At 44.9% G+C, this 23,180-nt stretch overlaps 2 protein-coding genes across 4 annotated transcripts in view; one reads left to right on the top strand and one right to left on the bottom strand.

Annotated features, from left to right (window-relative positions):
- The window catches only part of LOC147015973 (GON-4-like protein), a 216,485-nt gene extending 208,871 nt beyond the window's left edge, over window positions 1–7,614 (top strand). The window contains exon 29 of the mRNA XM_085848645.1: window positions 6,982–7,614. The gene's annotated coding sequence lies outside the window, so the exon portion shown is untranslated. The remainder of the gene's footprint in view (window positions 1–6,981) is intronic.
- LOC147015972 (uncharacterized) overlaps window positions 1–23,180 on the bottom strand; it is a 28,061-nt gene that overhangs the window by 2,607 nt on the left and 2,274 nt on the right. For 2 of the 3 annotated variants that reach the window (XM_085848651.1, XM_085848652.1), the window contains one exon: window positions 17,848–21,427. In XM_085848651.1, coding sequence (XP_085704777.1) covers window positions 17,848–21,256 — 3,409 coding nt within the window. In that variant the 5' untranslated portion in view covers window positions 21,257–21,427. Of the gene's footprint in view, window positions 1–1,565; window positions 5,332–17,847; window positions 21,428–23,180 lie in introns of those variants that run through there. The other variant, XM_085848653.1, reaches the window with a different exon arrangement.

The raw sequence follows: 23,180 nt of genomic DNA, 5'->3' as shown, positions 1-23,180 counted from the left end.
GAGAACCCAAAAGACCTTGAGGACCCAAAAGACCCCGAAGACCCAGGGCATCCAAAATATCCCGAGGACCTAAAATACTGAGAGGACCCAAAAGACACAACGAGACAATCACGGACCCATGGAAATTCTGCATAAATGTGAAATGTACCCAGGTCCCAACCTCCCCCCCTCCTACACCCACACACAATCCCATGTCCTTAACACCCCCCCAACTCTAACCTCTCTCTGCCCCCCTCCTACCACCACACCCAACATCTGTGCTCCCCTCCCCCTCTCTTAAAATTCTCAAACCCCATCCCAACCCAATATTCTCAACTCCCCCCACCCCTTCAAAAGCCTCAAACCCCTCGATCCCAACTCATGTCCTCTCTTTGCCCTCCCTCCCCAAGCCAACTCTGTCATCCCTCCCCCTCTCTTCTTCAAGTCCTCAATCCCCCCCCTCAATGTTTCAATCTCCCTCTTCCAACTCGATGCACCCTCACCCCCAACTCTGTTCTCCCCTCCCGATTTCTTCCTGTTCTCAACAACGTTACACAGGGAACTTTGGCACATGAGAAGACCATTCTGCCTATCATGCCTGCGTTGTTCCTGTTCCCATTTGTTCAGAACAATGTTAAAAGTAAATAAAGATGGAACGTTAAATTCACAATCACTTCCCCCTTTCTTCGCTTTACCCTCACCATAATTAATGGACTGATGTCTGTGTGTTTGTTTGTTTGTCACGCAACTACTCCTACAGTTGTGGGTCAATTCCATCCAGACTTGTTACATAGGATCAGCATGACCCCAATCAATTGTACAGAGGTGTTTTTATCTTTGCTAGTGGTCTTGTGGGGGGGGGGGGGGAGGGGATGCAAATTATCTTTGTAAATGTGTATTGTGTAGTGCCACTCCAGATGGTCTCCACCATTTACAGTACAGTATTCCTGTCCCCCCATGTTTTCCGGTGCAATGAGGTGTTTTGAATTATAAGCAGTAGGTATGCTTTTGCTTCATGCACATAATTTCATGGGTTTTTTCTTTTTACCTACACAGAGCTGTCAGTTGCCTACACACCGCCCAAATGAAGGTTATGCGTCAGAAGAACGTGTTGCATGCTTGGGCCAAGATCACCCACAGGACGGGTGCTCTGCTAGTATAGTGTTGCGGATTCGCGCCCGCCGGCGTGCGAACGGCCACGTAACTCGAATCGCGGCACGTCGCCCACCGGACGGACAATCCCGTCGTGACCCTCTCGGACTAACGCCGGGAACTAGTCACGGGTGGACCTTTCGGCCTCACCACGATCGTGCCAATCGGCCCCCCGCGTGGGATAGGGTTGCTCGCCAAATTCGACCTACCTAAGTACCCACACGGAGGGTAGACCGGGCGATCGCACCTCGCCGCAGGTCGACTTCGGACACGGGCCACTTTAAGCGACCCGTTCCGTACTATCGGGATAACCGAGCGGTGTTATCGTCGGCCTCGACGGTTCGATTAATTATCGGGCGTTTTAGCCCACGACCAACCCTTTACGTGAAGTAAGATGGAGATTCAATAAAGGAAAAGACGAAGCGAAACGGGAAAACAGTTCAACATGATGCACATTTATTTCGCGATGAACGGAAAGCACACATATACAATTACACCAAAAGCAAATGTAAAAGAAGAAGAAGAAACACAATAATACACAAAAAGCAAATGCAACAATGCAGATCTAACCGACTACCGAGCACATGGCAACACTTATACAGTTTTACTTCACAGACGGCGCCGACAACACATACACTCAAAGCAAAAGAAAAGGACCACCCTCAAGGATGAGGGGGGTAGGCGGGCCTGGGGCCGAGACCGCGTCGGGCCTACCCGTCTGATGATGAGCCGCAAGATGGCGGTGGCGCCCCGACTCCGCGGGCCTCGCGGACAGTCTCTGGTAGGGGGTGGGAACGGGGCCCCCTTCTCGCACTATCTCAGCGCGGGGGGAAACAGGGGGGGGGGGTTGTTGATGCTCGGGGGAAGGAGGATATCTCCCTGTCTCGGGTCCCGCGACGAGCGTCTCCACAACGACCTCGGTCGCGCCGCCGGCCTCTCCCTCCGCAGCTCCCCGACTCCGACACGAGCACCCCCTCGACCGCCTTCGCCGCCGCCACCTCTCCACAGCTCCGTCCAACCGCCTTCTCCGACTCCTCTCTTGACTCGTCCCAACTCTTCACTGACTCCGAACTCTTAACTCCTTGACTGACGAACGCAGCCCCTTATATGCCCCGTGGCCTCGCTCCTTCACCTTCGACCCTTTACCTCCGACCCTTCACCTCTAACTGGCTCCCCATTGGACCGAGGAAAAGTGGGCGTGAATGCTTTTTGATCCATGAATTTGCATATAGCGATATTACTCCAACGTACCTGGGGGCGGGGCCAAATCGCCCCACGCTCGCCGATAGGACGGAACAGAAGTGGGCGTGAGTCGTTTTTGATCCGTTTTCTTCGGAAAGGCTGTGCCTCTGCACCCGCTGCTCGGTGCGCGCCCTGCACGAGTCCAGTATTGGTGCCCACAAGCGGCGTGGGAATGACGATGATGCGATGGTTGCGAGGGCGAGTTGTGACGGTAAAGGTCGTGGCTGTTGTTGTGAAGCGGCGTTGCGGTTGGTGGTTGTTGTGTGATGGCTGTTGAGACGTGGTTGGTGGTGGTAGTAATGGCGGCTGGTCCAAAATAAAGATAGTAAAAGAAAAACGGCTATCTAGAAGGGTCGCAGCCCGAATGAATGACATTTATTTCCTCTAAACAACGGGTTTGGGCCTAACTACACATATACTTACAGAGATATCTCACCTAAGGGACCTGAATGGTGGTTTGCGAATTTCGTCAACCACAACAATATATAATGCAGTGAACACTACAAACATCAACAGCATGGTGCACAGGTAACACTTGCATATGAGCTGTCTCGCTGGGTTCGATTCCCGACCAGACTTTAAACCATCAGATTGGTGCTTCATCGGCAGGACGTTACATCACAAGGTGTGCCATCTCTTGGATTGACATTAAGCTGGGTGTCCCATCTACTAACCTTAATTGGTGGATGTTAACGATCCTACGGTGTCTTTTTCAAAGAGCGTCAAGGTGAGTTATTGTCAGAATCCTAACAGATTACAAATTCCTACCAAAATGGCCTTGAGTCAAATGCCAGGTTCATGAAATAATTGGGCCATTCTTCCCCCAGTCAACCACACAAATAACAGGTACAATTATTTGTGGCTGTTAACGCAAGTACGTGTAGAATCCTTACTATAATTCACGGACTGGTGTCTGGGTGTTCCGTTGTCACGCTATACCTCCTACAATTCTGGTCCGATTACATCCAGACTTGCTACATAAGGTCACCATGACCTAAATTAATGTATGTGGGTGTTTTTATCTTTGCCGGTGGTCATGGGAGGGGGGGGGTGTTAGAGAGGATGCAAATTCTCTATGTAAATGTGTATCGTGTGGCACCACATCCAAGTGGGAGAGGGTATTACCCCCATCCATCGGGACCATACTCTGTGCAGTGTCGGTGCTGCCAAAGCAGTCTCCTGGCCTATTGGGCATAATCCTGGACAGGTCGCCACTCTGACGCAGGATACTCGAATGGCTCAATCATCCCAGCAAGCTGGAACTCATTTTGCCGACCTCGGAAGGATGACAGGCTGAGTCAACCCCACCTGGTATTAATTCAACAGTATTCAGGATTTGAACTCGGGACCCTAGGATCCCAAGCCCGCCACCCTAACCATCAAGCCACCACCAGGCATTACCCTTGTAATACAGGGCATTACAAGTCTCCACCATTTACAGTACAGTGTTCCTGTCCCCACATTTTCCAGTGCTGTGAGGCGTTTTGAATTATAAGCAGTAGGTATGTTTTTGCTTCGGGTTATTTTTTGCAACACCGTAGGATCTTTAACATCCACCAATTAAGGCTAGTCGATGGGACACCCAGCTTAATGTCAATCCGAGAGACAGCACACTTTGTGATATAACGTCCTGCCTATGAAGGTTATTTTTTATTTTTTTGCATGCAACCTTGGTTTTTTTTTTGGTCTATTCAGAGCTGTCGGTTGCCTATACACCGCCCAAATATATGTATGTGCCAGAAGACTATGTTGCATGCTTGGAACAAGATCGCCCGTAGAACGGGTACTCTGCTCGTGAATAATAATGAACATGGAAGTGCTGAATCTTCTTCGTCCTCTCTTCCCTTTATAAGGAATGGTACCAAGCTTCTGCCCTGCCTTGACCACGATACCCTCCATCTTCAGCCAACTCTCTCCACTCTACAACCCCCCCACCCTTATTCATACCCATCCTCATATAATCTCCCCATCTCAGCCATAGCTTATCTGCATTTCTCTGACCTCACTCTCTAGCTATCCTCTCTCTTTTCCAATCTCCCTTCCTCCATCCGCACCAAGTATCCAAACAGACTTTAGCCGGCTCCTTATAAATCTCCCCGTCAACCTTATTTGCACACCAATCTCCTCCCTCAGTTTGTCTATCCTCCTCCTATCCATCTCTTCACTCCCACAATCCTCCTGACCCAGTTGTGCTCAGATCTGCAGCCTCTGTCAGTGGCGACTATTTCCTTCCAGACTCCGAGTTGACACGAACCATTATCCCACCGAGTCTGGTGGCATTGAATCACCAAACATTTCCTGATATGTACATTTCACTTTGGGTCATTCGAGTGTCTGCTGTTGACTCTTCACCCAAATGGCTCTTTTCATCAGATTTCTCTCAGCAAGGAGACAAATCCAGATGACAGCTAAGACAGGAGCATTCTAACCAAATGGAACAACACGCAGATTGACAAAAGTGTCCGATTAATTTGTTTAGCACTTCCATCTAAACCTCTAAACCACTTCCATCTAAACATCTAAACCACTTCCATCTAAACCTGGCCACGCAGGTCCTCCAGGATGCTCAAAACCCAGGTTCAAATCCCATACACTATACTATTTACCATTCCATACTAATGTCCTTGCAACTCATGCAAAGGTACACGAGTGTCTACTCTTCTCCTTGTCTTGCCTGTGATTTATGTACATGCTCCCCTCCAGGAGCCTGAGATCAACGTTAAAATTAAATAAAGTACCAACTGGGGAATAATTTTCTTGCACTATAGTCCAACTCAAAATTAAATGATAGCGATTTTATTTTTTTAAGTACATAGCAATAAAAATGAAACCAAAAGCTCTTTCCAAGGTGCGCCGCTTCCTTGAAGAGAAGTGATACACATACCGAGTGCTAAACATTCTTCACATTTTGGAGAGACGTGAAGGGAGAAACTAAAAGCACATTCCATCTTGCGGTACCTGATTTATGGAGGTGTTTGGGGGTGGGGGGGAAGAGATGATTTATGTTGAAATACAGTGGTACTCCATTTCAGGCCTGGCTGCCATCATATGGCAAGCCGTAGCTTGTTTAGCTGTTTGAGGCATTAAAGTGGTTGTAAGATTATGATTATATATTTTTTTGTGATTCATTCAGGAACCGAAGCACTTGCAATTCCATCTGCTCTGTCTAGCATAACTGAACACTGCATTCCAAAATGTCGACAAGACGGCAGGTGTGAAGTGGAAATTTGTAATGCACAGCAAAATCCACAGCAGCAAAAGCAGGATGCTGTGCAAATGTTTTTGCATTCACTTTTCTGTGAATCCCAAAACTTTTGCACAATATAAATAAATAAATGTCCACTTTCCACTTCACTTTACTCCATCACAACCACCTCTCCCCACAACTCCTTCAAACTCCTCTAAACCCCTCCTCCCTACCATTCCCACAACCACGCTACCTCAGAACAAATATTATCGGCCAGTTTGCACATTTTAATGAGGTCAAATTGAGGTCATATTTTGTCAAAAGGCCCAAAAAAAAAGGAAAAAAAAAAGAAGTTGTCTTGAGCAATGAAAAAGCAAGAGTTAAGAAAAAATGAGATATCCACAGGATGTTAGATCGGGGAGCATCACCCAGAAGGGGCAGTGTCCACTCGTAATGTGGATTTTCACAAGTTGACATCCATACTAGTCCTTGGGACAGTGCTGTTTATACCTTAATTGATTCATCAAGAGGAAAAGGATGGGTTCATATGATATTTGTACAAAGTATCTGAAATAATGAAGGATACAAATGAACGCAAGAGTGATGATGCTGCTCAACTTTACCGGTAGAGACAAACAGATGTAAAATGTTGGGTTTACAAAAGCAGAAAAACTTCAAACCGCAGTACTTGGCACTGTGGCACGTACAACACGGCACAAATGGACATGTGCGGTGGTGCGGAGGTTAAAGACAAAGGAAAGGCACAGCATGGTTCATGCGAATGCTTGTTCATGTGCAGTGGAGTGAAGAAAATACTTTTTCAAATGAGTGAATGTTCAAAGTGAAGGAAATATGGATGAATGTAAGTGGGTTGTTGAACGTGAAGTACAAGTTCTGTTAACACATGCGATGTTGCTGCAGGGCAAATTAATGACAGGCTGTTTAGATTTGATTGCAATAAACTTTTCTTTTTGTACAAAAACAGTTCAGTTGTGGCTTGTACCCCCCAGTTAAATGTATGCTGGATGGAGCCGTACAATGTGCTCCATTTAAATTGTTAATGCTGTAAAATAATTTGACACTTTGCAAAATAATTTTTTCGTAATGTTTTAATTTGTCAACTTTCCAGTTCAATTTGGCTTTGGCTTGCTCCTCGAGTCGACGACGGCTGAACACATCCAAGGGGAAAAAGGAAAGTTGAACTGGCGTGGCAGGATTAAAACACTTGCCCTTTGCAGCCACAACGCAAGCGTTGAATTTAACGTCTCAGTTACGTTCTTACAACCACATGTTACTGAAACTGCTCATTGCATTGGCCTGTTAGAAATTGCCGTCTGATCATTTGCCTTGTGATGCCGGTACCTCAAGTCCAAATCTCGTATACCATTTTAACTCGTCTTTATTGTGTTGTGTCCACGCAGGTCCTCCACGAACCTTAGATCCAAAGAGAAATGGGTGTTAAACCCATTGATATCATCAGTCGATATACAACACTTCACCCATCCAGAAACAAACGACTTTCCATCAAATACAGGTCAAATGGTTCCGTGATTTATCTTCAATTTCGTCACAACACCATGAGTAGATTGTTGTTCGAAGCTATAATAGTGATGGTTTTATGGTTCCGTGATTTATCTTCAATTTCGTCACAACACCATGAGTATATTGTTGTTAGAAGCTATAATAGTGATGGTGTTGCTGTAAATAGTAGCATGATTGTTATAACGTCAATGCTATGTTTGGGTTTGGGAATGATTTGAGCAATTTAACATTTTAAACTTTAACATTAGGTTTAACTAGAGATTTCAGAGAACACCTTATCCTATGCAGTCTTAAGAAAAAGGACATGGGAAGGGTCTTTCCAACTCTTGCTTTGCATTTATCGAGCACAATTTATATTTCCTACGAGCCACGATTTTATTTGAATCTCGATATTCCCCAACGCTGAGAACATGAGCAGAAAATTTGATTGGTCAAGATGGTGTAATATTTTGTTGGCCAAGTACTGCAAAACTGGAGGTTTCTGGAAGTGCCAAAAAGACAATTTGTGTTCTCCTGTTCAATTACATAATTCATCTATAATAATAAATGTCATGTGTGCCAGTGTGTGTGGGTGTCTCCTCCATAACTCCAAAACCATGGAACCGAGTAGCCTGAAACTTTGCATGCATACTAAAGGAACTCCAAGGGAGTGCATTAAAATTGGGTCTTTGGATTAATTTAAACACCTCTTTTAAAGATAATTAACAGCCTTACTTAATTATCCTTTATGACAGCGTCATCTCAGGTCACGTCGCTCTCGCTCGCAAGGGCCTTTATCCGCCATTTTTTTTAGCTTGCTCATGTTGGAACAGGCCCCAACAGTTTCTTAACAACAAAGCACTCAACATTTTCTTTCACTTTTCTCACTAACATCATCGAATGCTTCATCTTCAAACCTACAAAAATCGCTGTGTACATCACTTTTGAAAGTGCTATAGTCTTCAAATTATGAGGTTGGAGCGATTTTATGCATTACATGATGCGTTTTTCCACGATATACTCTCACGGCCAAATTCAAGTGTATAATCGACATTATTTCAGATTGGAGGATCAGTCACGTGGACTAAATAACTGTCGAAATCTGGAGTGAAATGTGAACATGTTAAGAAATGTGATGTTTTCGTTTTTCCGGGTATGCCCCATTACCAATCAGCTTGCTATCGCTTGCCAAGTCAGCCATTCCTCAACTGTTTTGGTGGAGTGCTTACTTGAGTGCAATTTTATTTTACACGTTTCCCCTTTTTTATGTGATCTCCTTTCATTATACGACCCGTCACTTCGACAAAGACATACATATAAAAACTAGAACGACAATCTTCAACGTCACGACATCACCAGATATGCCTCGACTCACATTATTATATCATTATACATACTTTTCCCAAATTTGATTTAAATCCCTGAACCCAGATTTAAAATATTAAATAATTCTGGCTGCCAGACCATGCATCTGATCAGGTTGAAATTTAAAACACATATTCCACATCTTTATTAGATCGATCATAACTGTGACCTTTCATTTCGATTTATGAAGCGATTCAAGAGAGTTTTTTTTTTTGTTTTTTTATGAATTTCGTTCAAACCAATTTGCCAGACCATGTGACCTATTAATTATTCATGAACACTTTGGTGTCCCCAAGGCTTGGCAAACTTGCAAGTGAAGTTTCCCCTTGATCTGTCAAGCCGTTCTGGAGTAGATTTTAAAATGTTTTCTTCAAAAAAAATCATAGCTGCCAAACCATGTGATCTATGACGTCATGGGTGGATAAAATTTTGTTCCTCATGGATAGGCGATCATACCTGTAAAGTTTCACCTCGATCTGTTCAGCCGTTACAGAGAAGATTTTTGAAGGTTTTATGTTAAAAACAATCTGCTGCCACACCACATGACCAATGACATCATAATTTCAATACTGTATGCAGCTGTAGCGTTAGAAGATATTTGGTAAATTTTGCTTTGATCGGATAAACGGTTCCAGAGAAAACATTATTTAATATTTTTCTTCAACCCAATATGGCCACCGAACCATGTGACTCATCAATTATATTTATTCATCATCACCCTACCATCACCAAGTCATGGAGACTAGGTGTGTGAAGTTTACCCTCAATCTGTCCAGCCATTCTGGAGAAAGATTTTTGAAGGTTTCAGGGTAAATCCAAGATGGCTTACAGGCCATGTGACCTATGACATCATCGTTATCAAATTTTCTTCAACAAGGGTAGTTGAACATTTATGTGCAGTTTTAGTTCAATCTTTGAAGGGGTTCTACAGAAGATTTTTTTTTTCCTTTAAAAAAAACAACAAACAACATGGCTGCCAAAACACATGACGGATGACGTCATAATTTTTTCTCTGTCGATCAATCCAGCCCAAGATGAACCTCAACTTTTAATACTGACTGAACGCAGCGTGCTGTGTCAAATTTTGACCGGGATATCATTTCACCGGTCATAGTCAAATCACCCTCATTCCCCATGTAGAGTAGTTGCCAGGTGCTAAGTTTCAAATTTTTTTCCACAGTGTGGTTTAGGAGATTGAGGTCTAAAGTTTTTCTAACATGGTTCCCCCCCCCCCCCCACGACATATGATGTCATAATTATCATTAAAAACTGCATGGGTAGTCGAATCAATGGTAAAAATTGTGTGAATCGAATAAGCGGTTGCAGAGAAAACAAAGTTTGCATTGACGTACTGTACGTACATACAGATGGAAGGACGGACAGACGGACAGACAACCCGGAAATGTTATGCCACCAGTGACTTTGTCACAAGAGGCATAAAAACTAGAAGGACACTAGCTGGAACGCATACCTCCGCCAACCTGATTAGTTTACATTTTGGAACAAACTGACAGGCCAGATCTGGATTCAGACCTCAACTAAAATTTAAATCGGCTTGTTTTTGTCATCTAACCAACTCGCCCACCAAGTTTCGTCCGAATCCATCCAAAACTTTTAAAAAATATCATGCTATATTGTCACGGTCCTGGCCGGTTAGGTTAATTCCACTGGGATGGTACTATTCTCTTGGATTTAATCTGCAACTTCAGAGTTGCTACAACATGCCTGTGGTTGGTATTGAGGAACTTATCACTCCGGTAGACCCTGCAGTTTTGGATCATCCTCCAGCGTCCATGAACGAGCACATGGTCAATCTCCTTTGCCACACCACCAGCATTGGAATACCAAGTCCAGCGATGAGCGTGTGGGCACTGAAACCATGAACCGGCCACACTAAGTCCATGACTTCTTGCTAAGTCAAGGAACTCGGTACTACTCCGGTGCAGTTCCAGACCCATGGGGACCAACATAGGTCTCATAACCATCCCAATCAGTGCCAGTTGATGCATTGAAATCCTCCAAGACAAGAAGAGTATCTCACCTGGGGCACTGATCAACCATAGACTCGAGCATGGCATAGAATGCATCCTTCACAGTGAGATCACTCGCCTCAGTCGGAGCATAAACAGAGACCAGGGAAGTGACACCCAAGGAGGGACAAATCCTTAATCTCAATGCACTCGTTGACTGGTGTTACCTCAATTATCATTGGAGTCAGCTTATTGGACACAGCTACAGCAACTCCTCGGGAATGGTACCCACCAGAGCGACCAGACCAATAGTAGGTGTAACCACCTGCCATGATCTCGCCGCAATCCGGTCTCCGAACCTCAGAGAGTGCTGCAATACCAAAGTCCAAACGCTTGAGCTCAGATGATAACAGACAGGTGATCGTCCTCTCTTCAGGACAGGACATTCCAGGCACCCACCCGAAGGGACCACCTCAGGTTAACCCAAGAAGACTGCCGTCTGGTGGACGACCCCTCAGCACCTCTCTGCCACACACCACCGCAATTTGATCCAGGAAATTTACCCTGTGCTTTTCCTCCTATCATCAAGAAATGGGGGTCCCGAAGGCTTTGCCCCAATCCTGTCATCTAGTGAGCTGCCCTGCGAAGGAGAGCAGCACAGGAGGTACTCCCACGGAGTGGGTTTTCAGTTTTCTTTGTGTTTGTGGGGTTTGCGGAATGAAGTGTTTTACGGTGGCCGGAGTGCAAATCCTGCCACCAACCTCCTAAAAAAAGTAACTCAACTGGAGGAGGACATACGCAGACATAGTTTGGCCTAGATATGGATGTCCGTTGGCTCACAAGAAGCTCCTCTGCCGTTTGACAGGTTTTGTTTTGAATCATTCGGGGTGTCCATATCCATACACCCTCCACACCAGAAAAACTGGTGGTGGAGACGGTTTAGTCACCGACAACCCGACAATGAAACAGGTTAGTAGAGATTTACATGGTTCCTGGAGCAAGTTACAGATCTAATCTGGCCTGACCTGACCATGAGGGAATTCCAAGGAAGTGCATGAGTGAAAATTGGGTGTTTGGGTTAATTAAAACATCCCTTTTGAAAATAATGAATGGCCTTATTTAATTATATCCTTTATCAGGCACATCCTCGACCATCGTTCTCTATAGGGTTTAAAGTGTATCCTGGGTTACCTCGCCACCATGGTGAAGCCACCATGTTTTTTGGCCTGCTCAACCATGCCTTGACTTGGAAGAGGTCATTAGGATTTCTTCATGATAAAGTTTTGTTTTTGCACTTTCCTCACTCATATTATCCAATCCCTGTTCCTCATAGCTATAAATCGCTGAATACATTGGAATGCTTATAAAAGCCTGGAGACGTCAGCATTCATGGCTTTATTTCATTTCTGCACATGCCATAAACTCGAGAATCTCTAAAACTAAGCCGAATTACAAAATTTAAGCTCCAGAATTGTACTTAGCAGCAGTTCCAACGCTTAAAAAAAAAGTTCATTTGTCCAATTCAGACATTGCTTGGGCATTTCTGGGAGGGTGCACGGGCTTATCGACGGCAAATGATAATCGCTTGCCAAGTCAGGCATTCTGCTGGAGTACTTGCTTGAGTGCTTAATCCACTTGCCGAATACTCTACAGTCGATAGCGGCACAGTTCGTGTCTCAATCAGGATGTACAGTCGACAGTTACTACTACAAGGTGGATGTACGTACACAGCACACACGGACGTGATACATATGGGTAGATTTGGATCTGCAGGTGTGCTGACGTGCCATGTCTGTTATGGGCTCTGTGGTGGAAAAGTTTCATTCTGTCTCCGTCTCCGTCTCCGTCTCCGTCTCCGTGTCAAGTGCAGCATGTGGCTGATGGTTGCATCATTGGTTGAGACGCGGGAATGCCGCTGATGCAGTGTCCCCCTTACCAGTACACTGGTACTCATTTTGCTGACCTCGGAAGAATGACAGGCTGAGTCAACCTCCTGGTGTATATCAATTCAGCAGCCAACGGGGCTTGAACTCAGGACCATAGGGTCCCAAGCCGCCACCCTAACCAATAAGCCAACACCAAGCTTAGTTTCATCCTGCAAATATGAAAATATGCTAACCGTAAATATGCTAAGCCACATGAGGCATACGGAGGTTTTATCAGGATTTCCTTTGTCCTCACAACTCTTTCTAAAGGTATTGGTTATCGGGTTTGCTTTCCAAAGGTTATACATATGTTTGTCTTTGTGAGTTTCAAAGGAAAATATATTTGCTAACACCCGATTTCCGAGCCGTATTTTTGCCATATTAACGTGTTTTCTAAATTACCGAGCAAAATTTTTTCCAGCCGTCACACTCAGCTGTTTATAAAGATTAATGTTTGTGCGCATCTCCTTGAAACGTCTATATAAATGCAATGTTGTTTTTCGATGAAAGTTACTCAAGGTTTTTCGGTTGTATACAGCAAGTACTGGAGTCGGTAATCACAAAGACTCCAATCTGCCAATTCCAGAAAAATTGCCGATATCGGCAAAGCACGTGTGTGTGTGCGCGTGCGCGTGCACATGCAAAGCACAACATTCTGTCTGTCTCTGTCTCTCAATGTATCCAGATGGTGGTTATCTGAAGACGTGTCTGGATGAGAGTTTCTCTCTGGGCGGCATTTATAGCATGACCGGTAGCATCTCAGATCTCAGACATTATTTTGTTTCCATATTCACTGTTATTCTATGCAGAATCATTTTGATGAGACAGTAGGAATCTTAATTAATGCTCCACTGCATGCCTGCCTTCCCTTCCCCCCCCCCCTCAATATTCCTGTCAGTGAAGCAACAGGTGGTATTTGCTGGTATGACATAAAACTTACCTGATAGATACCCAATATAGGCATAATTCTACCCTACTCGAACACATCGACAAAGTCATTCTTAATATTCTGCGATAGATCGCTCCCCTCCCCCCCCCACCCACCCCTTTTCATGTAATTATATATTCTTCCCATCATTTTATCAAGACAATAAAGTGAAACCTGACCACTTCTAATATTATTCTAAGACAACACTTTACATGTAAACCATGACTCAGTTGAACATTTTTGTCTGAATTGTTCTTTTTATTCTGTTACTGAAAAATACAAAAAATGAATTTCGACCACAATTTAATTTCCTTTAAAAAAAGGTTTTCCTTGCTCCTTTTCATCCAAGTTAAAATAACTCCTTATCATAGTTTCTCAGTCATTCTTAAACCCCGCTATATCCCATGTCGAGTGTTTTTTTAAATATTTTTTGGCAATGGTAATCCTTTTTAACGAGTACAAATTATATGCTCAGCATAACATAATTACAACCTATGTAAGATAAGATGCCAATGCCCGGGTAATGAACTCGGTATGTACGGTTCGCATATTTTGGATAAAGGTGGTCATTTTAAAACCATTCTTCATAAACAAAAGTTTATAGTGCTTCGAAAGAATGAAGTTCTTGAACATACAACTGCCAGTGATAAATTGATCTTACAAATTGCCAAGTTATGCACCTAAAGATTTCTCGAAAAAGTTTCGCGAATGCACCAGTTTGACTTTGCAACCACACTAAAATATGCAATTTGATGTCTGTCTGTCTCTCTGACCATGATACATTCGGTCGTAACTTGTTCAATCTCAACCAAACTTGCCGGGGGGGACGGACGAAGGGTCACACGACAGGTTGTAGTGACTCAACTATCCTCCCTCCCAAAGGGGGATATCCACCTTGGACAAACTCCATGTTAAGGTGTATGAATAGCCCAGTGTGACGTTTTGTGGGGCACAGTACCTAATGCAAGTAAAAAAAAATGAAATAAAATAAAAACTATAACCACAAACTATTCTGTCAATTCTTTCCAAAGTATGATTATCTTTTTAAACAGTCACTACTGAAAAAAATGTTTGAGCAAACCAGTGATGTGTGCCTTATAAGTCATTTTTCGCAGCCAGGGTTTCAAGTGTGACGTGTGATGTTGACCCTAACACTGTTACGACCCAATTGTGACCTTTATTCAACGCATAAAGCACACTCACTTTTCGGCTGTCCAGCCTGGGTTTGAATCCAGACCCAGCTATAAACTGTTATCCTGATGTTTCATCAATGTATGCCGTCCCTCAGATCGACGTTAAACTAGAGTACTGTCTGCCGGCATAAGTTGGTGGATGTTAAAGATCCCACAGTGTCCTTCGCAAAGAGCAGGCGAGCTATAAATGAATTCCAAATTCCTGCTCGAACCTAAGTTGGACGTGAAGCCTGGGCAGCTGGTTCATGAAAGACTTGGGCTAAGCTTCCCACGGTCAACCAGGCAAGACTATGGGAATAATTCTGACCGTTAAAGAATAGTAGTAATAATAATAATAATAATAATATTAATCCACAGCCATCCACATGACTCTCAGCCACCACCATCTCCCCTGTCCCATCCCCTCCCCCCCACCTTTGGCCACCCCCGTAGGGGAGCGTGTGTTTCTCGTTCTTCAAAAATAGAATCAGTGTTTATACATCTGATGCAAATACTCCCTAGGAAAAAAAAATTAAGCTCGTTTTACATGTTCTGTGATTCTTCTTTTGTATGCAGCACAAGGCTGTGAATAGCACCATTGGATGTGAGTGCAGCTGTGCCATTGATGCAATGCCCCATTTCAGTTAGGGCAGAAATTTGGAATCGGCCAGTGTGTCAGCAATAGCTCACCTACTCTTCATGAGAGACCGTGAGTTCCTTTACATCTACCAGCTAATGCGACACCAGTTTAATGTCCATCCAAGGGACGGCACACACGTTGAAACCTCACGCTACCTGTAAGACACCAGAATGACTGTTTGTAGCTGGGCCGAGATTCAAACCCAGGCTAGACACCTGAGGTGAGTCTGCATACCTCCAGGCCATTCTGCCATATTCTGGGACAATATATTCGGTTAAAATTTGCACCAGTGTTACAGTTCTTGATTGGAAGTGAAGTCACTGCATGCTCACCAAATGCATGGTATGGATCAACAAAGATTAAAGTACAACTACAATACACCATTTGAGTACAAACCAGGTAAATTAGCTGTACCATCTGCATTTCCTGATAAAAGTTTAAATTACAACTTTAACAATAGGCCATTGTGCACCATTTTCAAAAATGAATTACTTGGGATGAGCTTATACTATTGAGATCCACATGAACTATGGAGTTCATAGTTCATGGAGCGATGGAGCAAACATTACTGCTCTGCATAAAACAGGTACAAAAACAGATCCCTGCAACTTCAGACCAATCAGCCTTCTCCCATTCATCAGCAAAGTTATGGAATCCATCATCACTTCTGACATTAAATCCTTTCCATTAAATCTTCTCCAATGGCTTGATTTCTGATCATTTTGGCTTCAGACCAGGTCACTCCACCCTGGATATGCTGCTTATGCACTCCCAACAATGGATGGAGGTCCTCAATGCCGGACATGAAATCAGAGCCATATCCCTCGACATATCACATGCTTTCGATACGGTCTGGCACCCTGCCCTGCTCACCAAACTCTCTTCCTATGGTATTCAAGGCCATCTCCACACATGGCTCGCAGACTTCCTCTCCTGTCGCAGTCAACATGTGGCCCTAAATGGAGTTCTCTCATCCCCTCTTCCGGTCCAGGCTGAAGTTCCTGAAGGCAGTGTTCTGCACCCAGTTCTTCTTCTGGTTTCCATCAATGATCTCTCTGACTCTCCAGAAAAATCCTCTCTCTCTTTGCTGATGACTCCACCTTCTACCGTACCATCTGTCATCCCTCAGATCGGCAAACAGCAGCTTCTTCACTCTCTGCAGATCTGGATAAAATCACAAGCTAGTCCAACACGTGGAACATGTCTTTCAATCATGACAAATCTCACTCTTTCACGATGTGTCTCTGAAAGGACCGTCTGGAACCCCCCCCCCCACCCCCACATACTTTCTCATCAATCCTCTTTAAGAAGTGCTTTCACTCAGGGTTCTGGGTCTCACTATCTGCCATGATCGCTTTCCTGGGAAAGCCACATTTCCAACCTGGCCTCCAAAGCCAGTCCTCGACTGGGAATCCTCTGTCGTGCAAAGTCCTTCCTTGGCACACCTGAGCTCCTGACCACATACAAAGCTTTCGTCCACAGCCTGATGGAGTTCTGCTCTCCCCTCTGGGCTGGAGCTCCTGCCTCCCACCTTTCTTGGCTTCACGCTGTGGAAACCAAGGCATTTAGGATCATTGGTATCTCCCGCATTGAGGCTGAGTATTTGGGTCTCACACTTACTCACCGCAGGCAGGTCAGTGGTCGTTGTCTTCTACCATCTCCTCTCTGGCCTCACCCCCCCACTCTGCCCGAGATATGTCTCGCCCTCCTCCCCCCCCTCCGCTCTGCCCGAGATATGTCTCCCCCCCGGCTCTGCCCGAGATATGTCTCCCCCCCGCTCTGCCTGAGATATGTCTCCCCCCCCCAATATTTCCGCAGGGCGCTCAGGGTCCACCAGCAACTACCTTCTGATAAAACTACCAAAATGAAGAATCACTGCTCACCTTCATCCTTTCATTCCTCTGTTTTTCCCACTTTTAGAACAAACTCCCATGCTCTATTCAATCCCACTCTTCCCTCCAGGTCTTCAAAACAGCTGTTCCCCACCATCTCTGATTTGCCCCATGCAAAAACCATGATCTGTTCTACCCCCGCTAATCCACCCCAAACCCACTTCCTTCAAATTCCGTCGTGCAAGGACCTGAAAGTCTCTGTAGTGTCCATCTTGTTTACCCTGCGTTCCCCAGCCCATCCCTCTCATTCCACAAATCTCATGTCTCTCTTCCCCAGTTTTGCCCTTCCCTCCCCCACCCCTAATCTCCTGCTCCCCTTGTTGTACATTGTGTGTGTTAGCTCTCATTCGAGCCAACAGTATATACAAAAGTCACTCAACCAGCAAATTATCAAATTACTTCAACAACAACAAAAACCCACAAAATGCAACTGTCATATATATATATATATATATATATATATATATATATATATATATATATATATATATATATATATATATATATATATATATATATTCCAGGTATTTTAAAATTAATGTCTCAGCACCGAGTTGAACCTTGTCCTCAAGAAGCAACGTAAAGGTCTGCGTAAACTTTACTGCCACGTCAGGGATATACAATACTACACGAGCCACACTCTTGACCTTTCCTTGAAGGTCCACAGTGCTCCCAGCACATTAAAGGATGATGATATGCAAACTCTGCAATTAAAGTTGGCCATGACTCGCAAATGGAATAGATTGTACTTTCTGTCCATTTGGCTCTTAAAATGCAACTGAACTTTTTCAAAAAAAACAAATTTTTTTTTTTTAATTGTTTTGTTTGTTTGTTAAATCAACCACCTTATTATCTACAAATCTCATGCACAAACCTGATAAAGCTTGGGAAAGCAACCACCTCCTCTTCCTGTGCTTGCTCCAAGGAATCTCTTCTTTTGCAGAACCAGGGAGACTTTCCAAGAAACACTTCTTGTGGGACACTTTGCCACGACAGTTTGGATTTTTCAGTTCCTGACCACCGTCGTAAATTATCTGCTTCTTTACCCTCTCCTCCAAGAAGCTATGGTACATATTCTCTCCATCCCCATTTTGGGTGTCCTCAAATTCTTTGAGGGATCCTCGGGTGTTTTTTACTTTCCCTGTAGCCTGATGGCTCAGAGGTTGGTTACGTCCAGCACGGCAGTCATGGCGCTTTGATATCCCATTAGTCCTTGGTGGACAATTTCCACATTCTGTTGCACTGTTGCAACGTGTGACATCCTGTGTTAGAATTTTTTGCACTCCTAAACCATAGATTGTTTGGTCTTTCAGTTTTTTTCCACCCCTCTGATGTTCTGGCACATATTTGGACTCCGGGTCACAATCCATATTGGCTGACCTTTGCAAAACATCTTGGCATCTAGGAATCTGCGTGGGAGGATAAAATTGATGTTGCTTGGCAAAGCAGTTTTTTTCATGTGCCAGCGATGGAAGTCGGGAGATCATGGGTCCGGTGTTGGGGAATGACTGTTGTGCAAAATTCTGCGGTGCACTTAGTGTAGAAGAGTACTGCATGTGCGTTCGTAAACCACGAGTACCGGGCACAAGGTACATGGGAGTGCATGGTAAACTAAAAGTCTCATGGGGTCTTGGAGGGACAGAATGTGGTGCTGAAAATGGAAATGCACCACGGGGCATCCTGTGCTGGTATGCAAAATTGTGAAGTTCTTGGCAATGCTTTCTCTCCTTCGTTATCTCACCAGTGAACCAGGGATTTGACAAGGGTTTCCAAGTCGATAAAGATCGAGGAAAGCGGACTTGGAAGATTGTAGGAAGGATACAACTTGGTTGTGGGAAAGGTAGAGACGTAAACGATATCTTCAGCTGGGAAAATATCTTTACCAATTCTTTTAGCCTCCCAATGAACTCGTGGGAACACCACTTGTTCACAGCTTGCACAAGAAGGCTTTTTGGCTTGATCTTAGAAGGCCGGCAAGCTATTATCTTAGAATTACGTTGTTGTAGTTCATATTGGGAATAGGGACTCTCAGGTGTGAAATGAGCTGTTTGTCCTAAAGTGCCGTGTTGACGCCACAACACTGCTGGCTCTCTTTCTCCCCGTTCCGAAAAGCCATCTGTGCCAAGACCGCTGTCACTGGAGGCAACGCTGGCACTCCTCGGTGACACGCTTGCCATCTCACATCCCGTACCAGGCATCAATCCCGGCACACATAGTGGCCTTGAGGGTCGTAACCAACTGGTAACAGTTTTTCTGGCTGCTTTTGTTTCGTTCATGACACGATGCTCCACGCTGCAAGGCAATTCTTCGGGTTTATCCACCATCGAGAAAACAGAAGCACTTTGGGAAGTAGTCGCCTTGTTGGAAATGACTTTGCGAGCTGGTGAAGTGCCGTTACACGCCGAACCTTGCATCGTCGCCACGGTTTGTCCCTTTGGTTTCCGCCCCCGTTTCTTGCCCATATAAATTGTTCCTCGTTTGCTGATGTTTACCTGGTAATTGGCTCTGCCACTCAATCCAGCCATGTTTCGACCACTCAAAAGGAACCGATTCAAAATCCTCCTCCTCTTCAACGAGTTCATTTTGTTAATGTTCCCAATTTGAATCTTATCCAGCATCTGCTGAAATGCCATCACTTGCCGTTTTTCTTTCTGCCCGTAAATGTCATCGGCTTTTAACATGTGGCTTGCAACAGGCCTGGAAATGCGTTTCCTTTTTAAGCTTTCGTTTCTTTTTGCTTTTGAGTCTCGGTACTGTGTGAACGATGGGCTTGTATGCATACGGATAGCTTTAGTTTGCCAAGACATCAATGGAAAAACAATACTTGGGCTTGTTTTGACACGCAGTTTCTCCTGCCCTTTCGATCTGCCCCGTTTTACTCGTGGCCAGTGATCCCTGTTATTTGGAGTGCTGGGAGCTGTAAGGGTTCCTTTAACACGTGCCCCCTCTTTCTTGATAGGCGGTCTTGCTTTTCTCACTGCAGTGCTCGAAGTGGACATATTACCGATGTTTCCTTCCTTGGCTTTGAAAGCGCGTCGTTTTGCTTTCTTGGCGTTAAAGTCAGGGAGCTGCAGAGATGCCTCATTTTTCATGCTTGTAATCCCAGAAATGGAAACCGTTGGGTAAAATGTTCCAGGAATATTCTTCACACGATCTTTTCCTTTGTACTCACCCAACAGGCTGCATCGTTGTGCAGTTCTGCCAGTTAAGCCAGGAGAAGCCATTGGCAGTGGGGTTTGTGAATTACCGTGAACCTTGCAGCCATTTGAATATGAAGCAGTTTTTTCGTCTGAAGATGTCAAGACATCAACACTCGTCTTGGTTCGGTTCAAAAGCGAAACCTTCGTTTGTTCATTTTTCAGCTCGTGCTGCAATTTGGTTTTCTTATTCGATGATCTCTTCCCTCTTTGTGCACGTCGGCAGGGCCTGTGCGCAGTGCTGCGCAGCTTGGGCTGCTCTGGGGATCCAGGATGCTCATCCACAAAGTCACGCGTTTCTGGCGTTGGCGGTGACAAAGCAGGGCATACCGACGATTGGGATCCTGTTGAGAAGTGTTGCAACACAGTTTCAGAGTCCTCACCTGCTCCAGAGACCACCCTTGAGAATGCATTCATCTCAAAGTTGTGTGCATAGCCCCTGTAACCTAAACCTCCATTGGCTCTTAGCGTGCGGCCTCCTTCCCCCGGCTCTGCCTCGCTGGCTGTTTCTGAGATTTCGACTACTGGCGCCGTCTGAATGGGAATGGGAGAATCGGCTTCCTCATTGGGGCAAGGTAATGTGGTGCAGGGCGGCTCAGCGACAGTCACACATGCCAGCAACAACAGTCTTTCATCCTGCATGCCGGGATGCAAACAGTACCTCGTGTGTAAAGCCCCTTCTTTTCCTGGATAAGTGGCCTCTTCTTCAATGTTGCTTTGAACAGCTGTTACCGATTCACACTTTGATAACCGTTTATTCTCACAAGGTGAGGCAGAGATCTTTAGAATCGTCTCAACATCCTGACGCTCACACAACTGGTCATCTTCGGTGTTCGAGGAACCTCGAGCAACCTCTTGCAGAACATTTTTTGCATCGTACCTCTTGCTCTCACAATTGCTTTCCAAACCCTTTTTGCCACAGCCCATCGCATCACGTGATCCATGCGAGCTGTTGGCGACGTTTTCATCTGGTCTCTGTGCTGGTGAAGCTTGTGGCTCAGCCAATACAATTTCCCCGTAGTGTTGCTCAGTCGTTGCACAAACGTCTGCCGGCCCACCATCCTGCTGAACCTCGCTGCTCGTCATAGCTGATCCAGTGGTCTTCTCAAGTCCATGCCAAGATTCCTTTACAACCCCAGTCCAGCGTTTCAATTCCACGCAAACACCTGTTTATAATCTTCCGAAACGGCAGATTGCCCTCGTTTGGTGGGGTATGCTGCGAAGCATGCTCGTGTTCTCCGTAGACCTTCCGTGGCCCTGCAACACAAGAGATCTCCATTAGATGGCAGCTCCTCAAGTCTCAGTTCAAGGTCGTAAGCAGGGAACAATACAAGCATGGCATTGATTACACTGTTTGTTTTTTGTTTTTTAATTATTTCACTTTGTAAGGTCAAAATGTAATTTGTTATCATAACTGGATCGTTTACCTTCAAAGAGTGCCCGTTTTTAAACCGCTGTGCACAATTCGACCCTCGACCAAGGGGGCTGTAATCAAAAATTTCAAACTACACGTCTGCGTTAACAATACGACAATGTTTTTTTGACACGTTTTGACAGGTGAAATGTTCATAAAACAACCAATTAGGGAATCGCAAAAACTCTGTCCAAAAATGGAATTCCTTGCTTTTCGCTGTATTCAAGACCAGGAACTGGATTTGCACAAAATTTTATCAACGGTCCATACAATTCAAGTGTCTCAATGTCCAGCAAAAGGACCACATTTATTCATTCACTTCATATGCAGCCTGTGTCTGCCAATTACGTTGTCACTGGGAGGGTGGCTGTGCCACTGATGCAGTGCCCCCTGTCGGTTAGGGCAGGAATTTGTAATTTGTTCATGGTGCCGGCGATAAATCGCCTACTCTTCACAAAGGACATTGTGGGATCTTTGAGGTCAACCAACTAAACCAATGCCGGCAGATGGGACACACATTGATGAATCACCCTACCTGTGAAACACCGGGATGACAGTTCATAGCTGGGTCAGGATTCAAACCCAGGTGAGACAGCTTAAAGGTGAGAGTGAGTACCTCAAAGCCATCCTGCCACTCCATTTAATCATTCATGTACATAATCTTTTTTTTATTGTGAAAATTGGCTGGTGCACAGGGGAGCATCTAAATATTACGTGTTTAAAATGACGACCTTTCTCCACCCGACGTCTCGATTGAATCTCCTTCCGACCCTCTACGCAACTCCCCCCCCCCCCCCCCAATTCAGTATATCTCTACAACCCTTAGCGGGGCATGTTTGGCATTAACATGTGTGACAATTTGCTCCGAAGTTGTACTGTACCTTATATGTAAACCGTATCAAAATGGTACGCGCATGAAAAATATCAATCCAGCCCATCCATCCATTGGGACCAGACTCTGTACAGAGCGTTGGTGCCGCCGAAGCAGTCTCCTTGGCTATTGGACACAATCCTGGACGGGTCGCCACTCCGACACAGTATACCAGCATGCTGGCACTCATTTTGCCGACCTCAGGATGACAGGCTGAGTCAACCCCACCTGGTATTAATTAAGCAACCAAGCAGGATTTGAACTCAGGACTCTCGGACCCCAAGCCCACCACTCTCGCCATCAAGCCAACACCAGGCATACAATCGAGCCCAATAGGCCACAATTTTGTAATGTCAGCCAATTGAAAACAGTTTATTCTCAGAGTTTTTGTGGGATTTTAATTATTTTTTGACTGCTCTTAATTGTTGGGATAACGCATGGGGAATTCTTTTGATAGAGAAGATCTTTGAAAAGATAGAGAAACAATGTGAAATCATAAACAAGCTCTTCATGATCCACACTGTAGCTGAATCACCGACGATGTAAAGGGGTTTTTTTTGTTTTTTTTTTGTTTGCAAGGTGTTCGAGCGAGGTCATGCCTTGGAAAGACGCGGCATTTCTTGTTGGCGCTAATCCTGCTTGATGCAAATCCCAGGTGCTATTGAATCCAAAGAAAGCAAACCAGCCTTGAAGTATTATGTGGGACATTCAAGATGTTCTTGATC

Source organism: Eptatretus burgeri, chromosome 12, assembly GCF_056783735.1.
Source record: "Eptatretus burgeri isolate ZD-2024b chromosome 12, Ebu_testis_v1, whole genome shotgun sequence".
NCBI lineage: Eukaryota > Metazoa > Chordata > Myxini > Myxiniformes > Myxinidae > Eptatretus > Eptatretus burgeri.
Note: the sequence above shows the minus strand (reverse complement) of the source record. Positions and strands in the feature narration are given on the sequence as shown.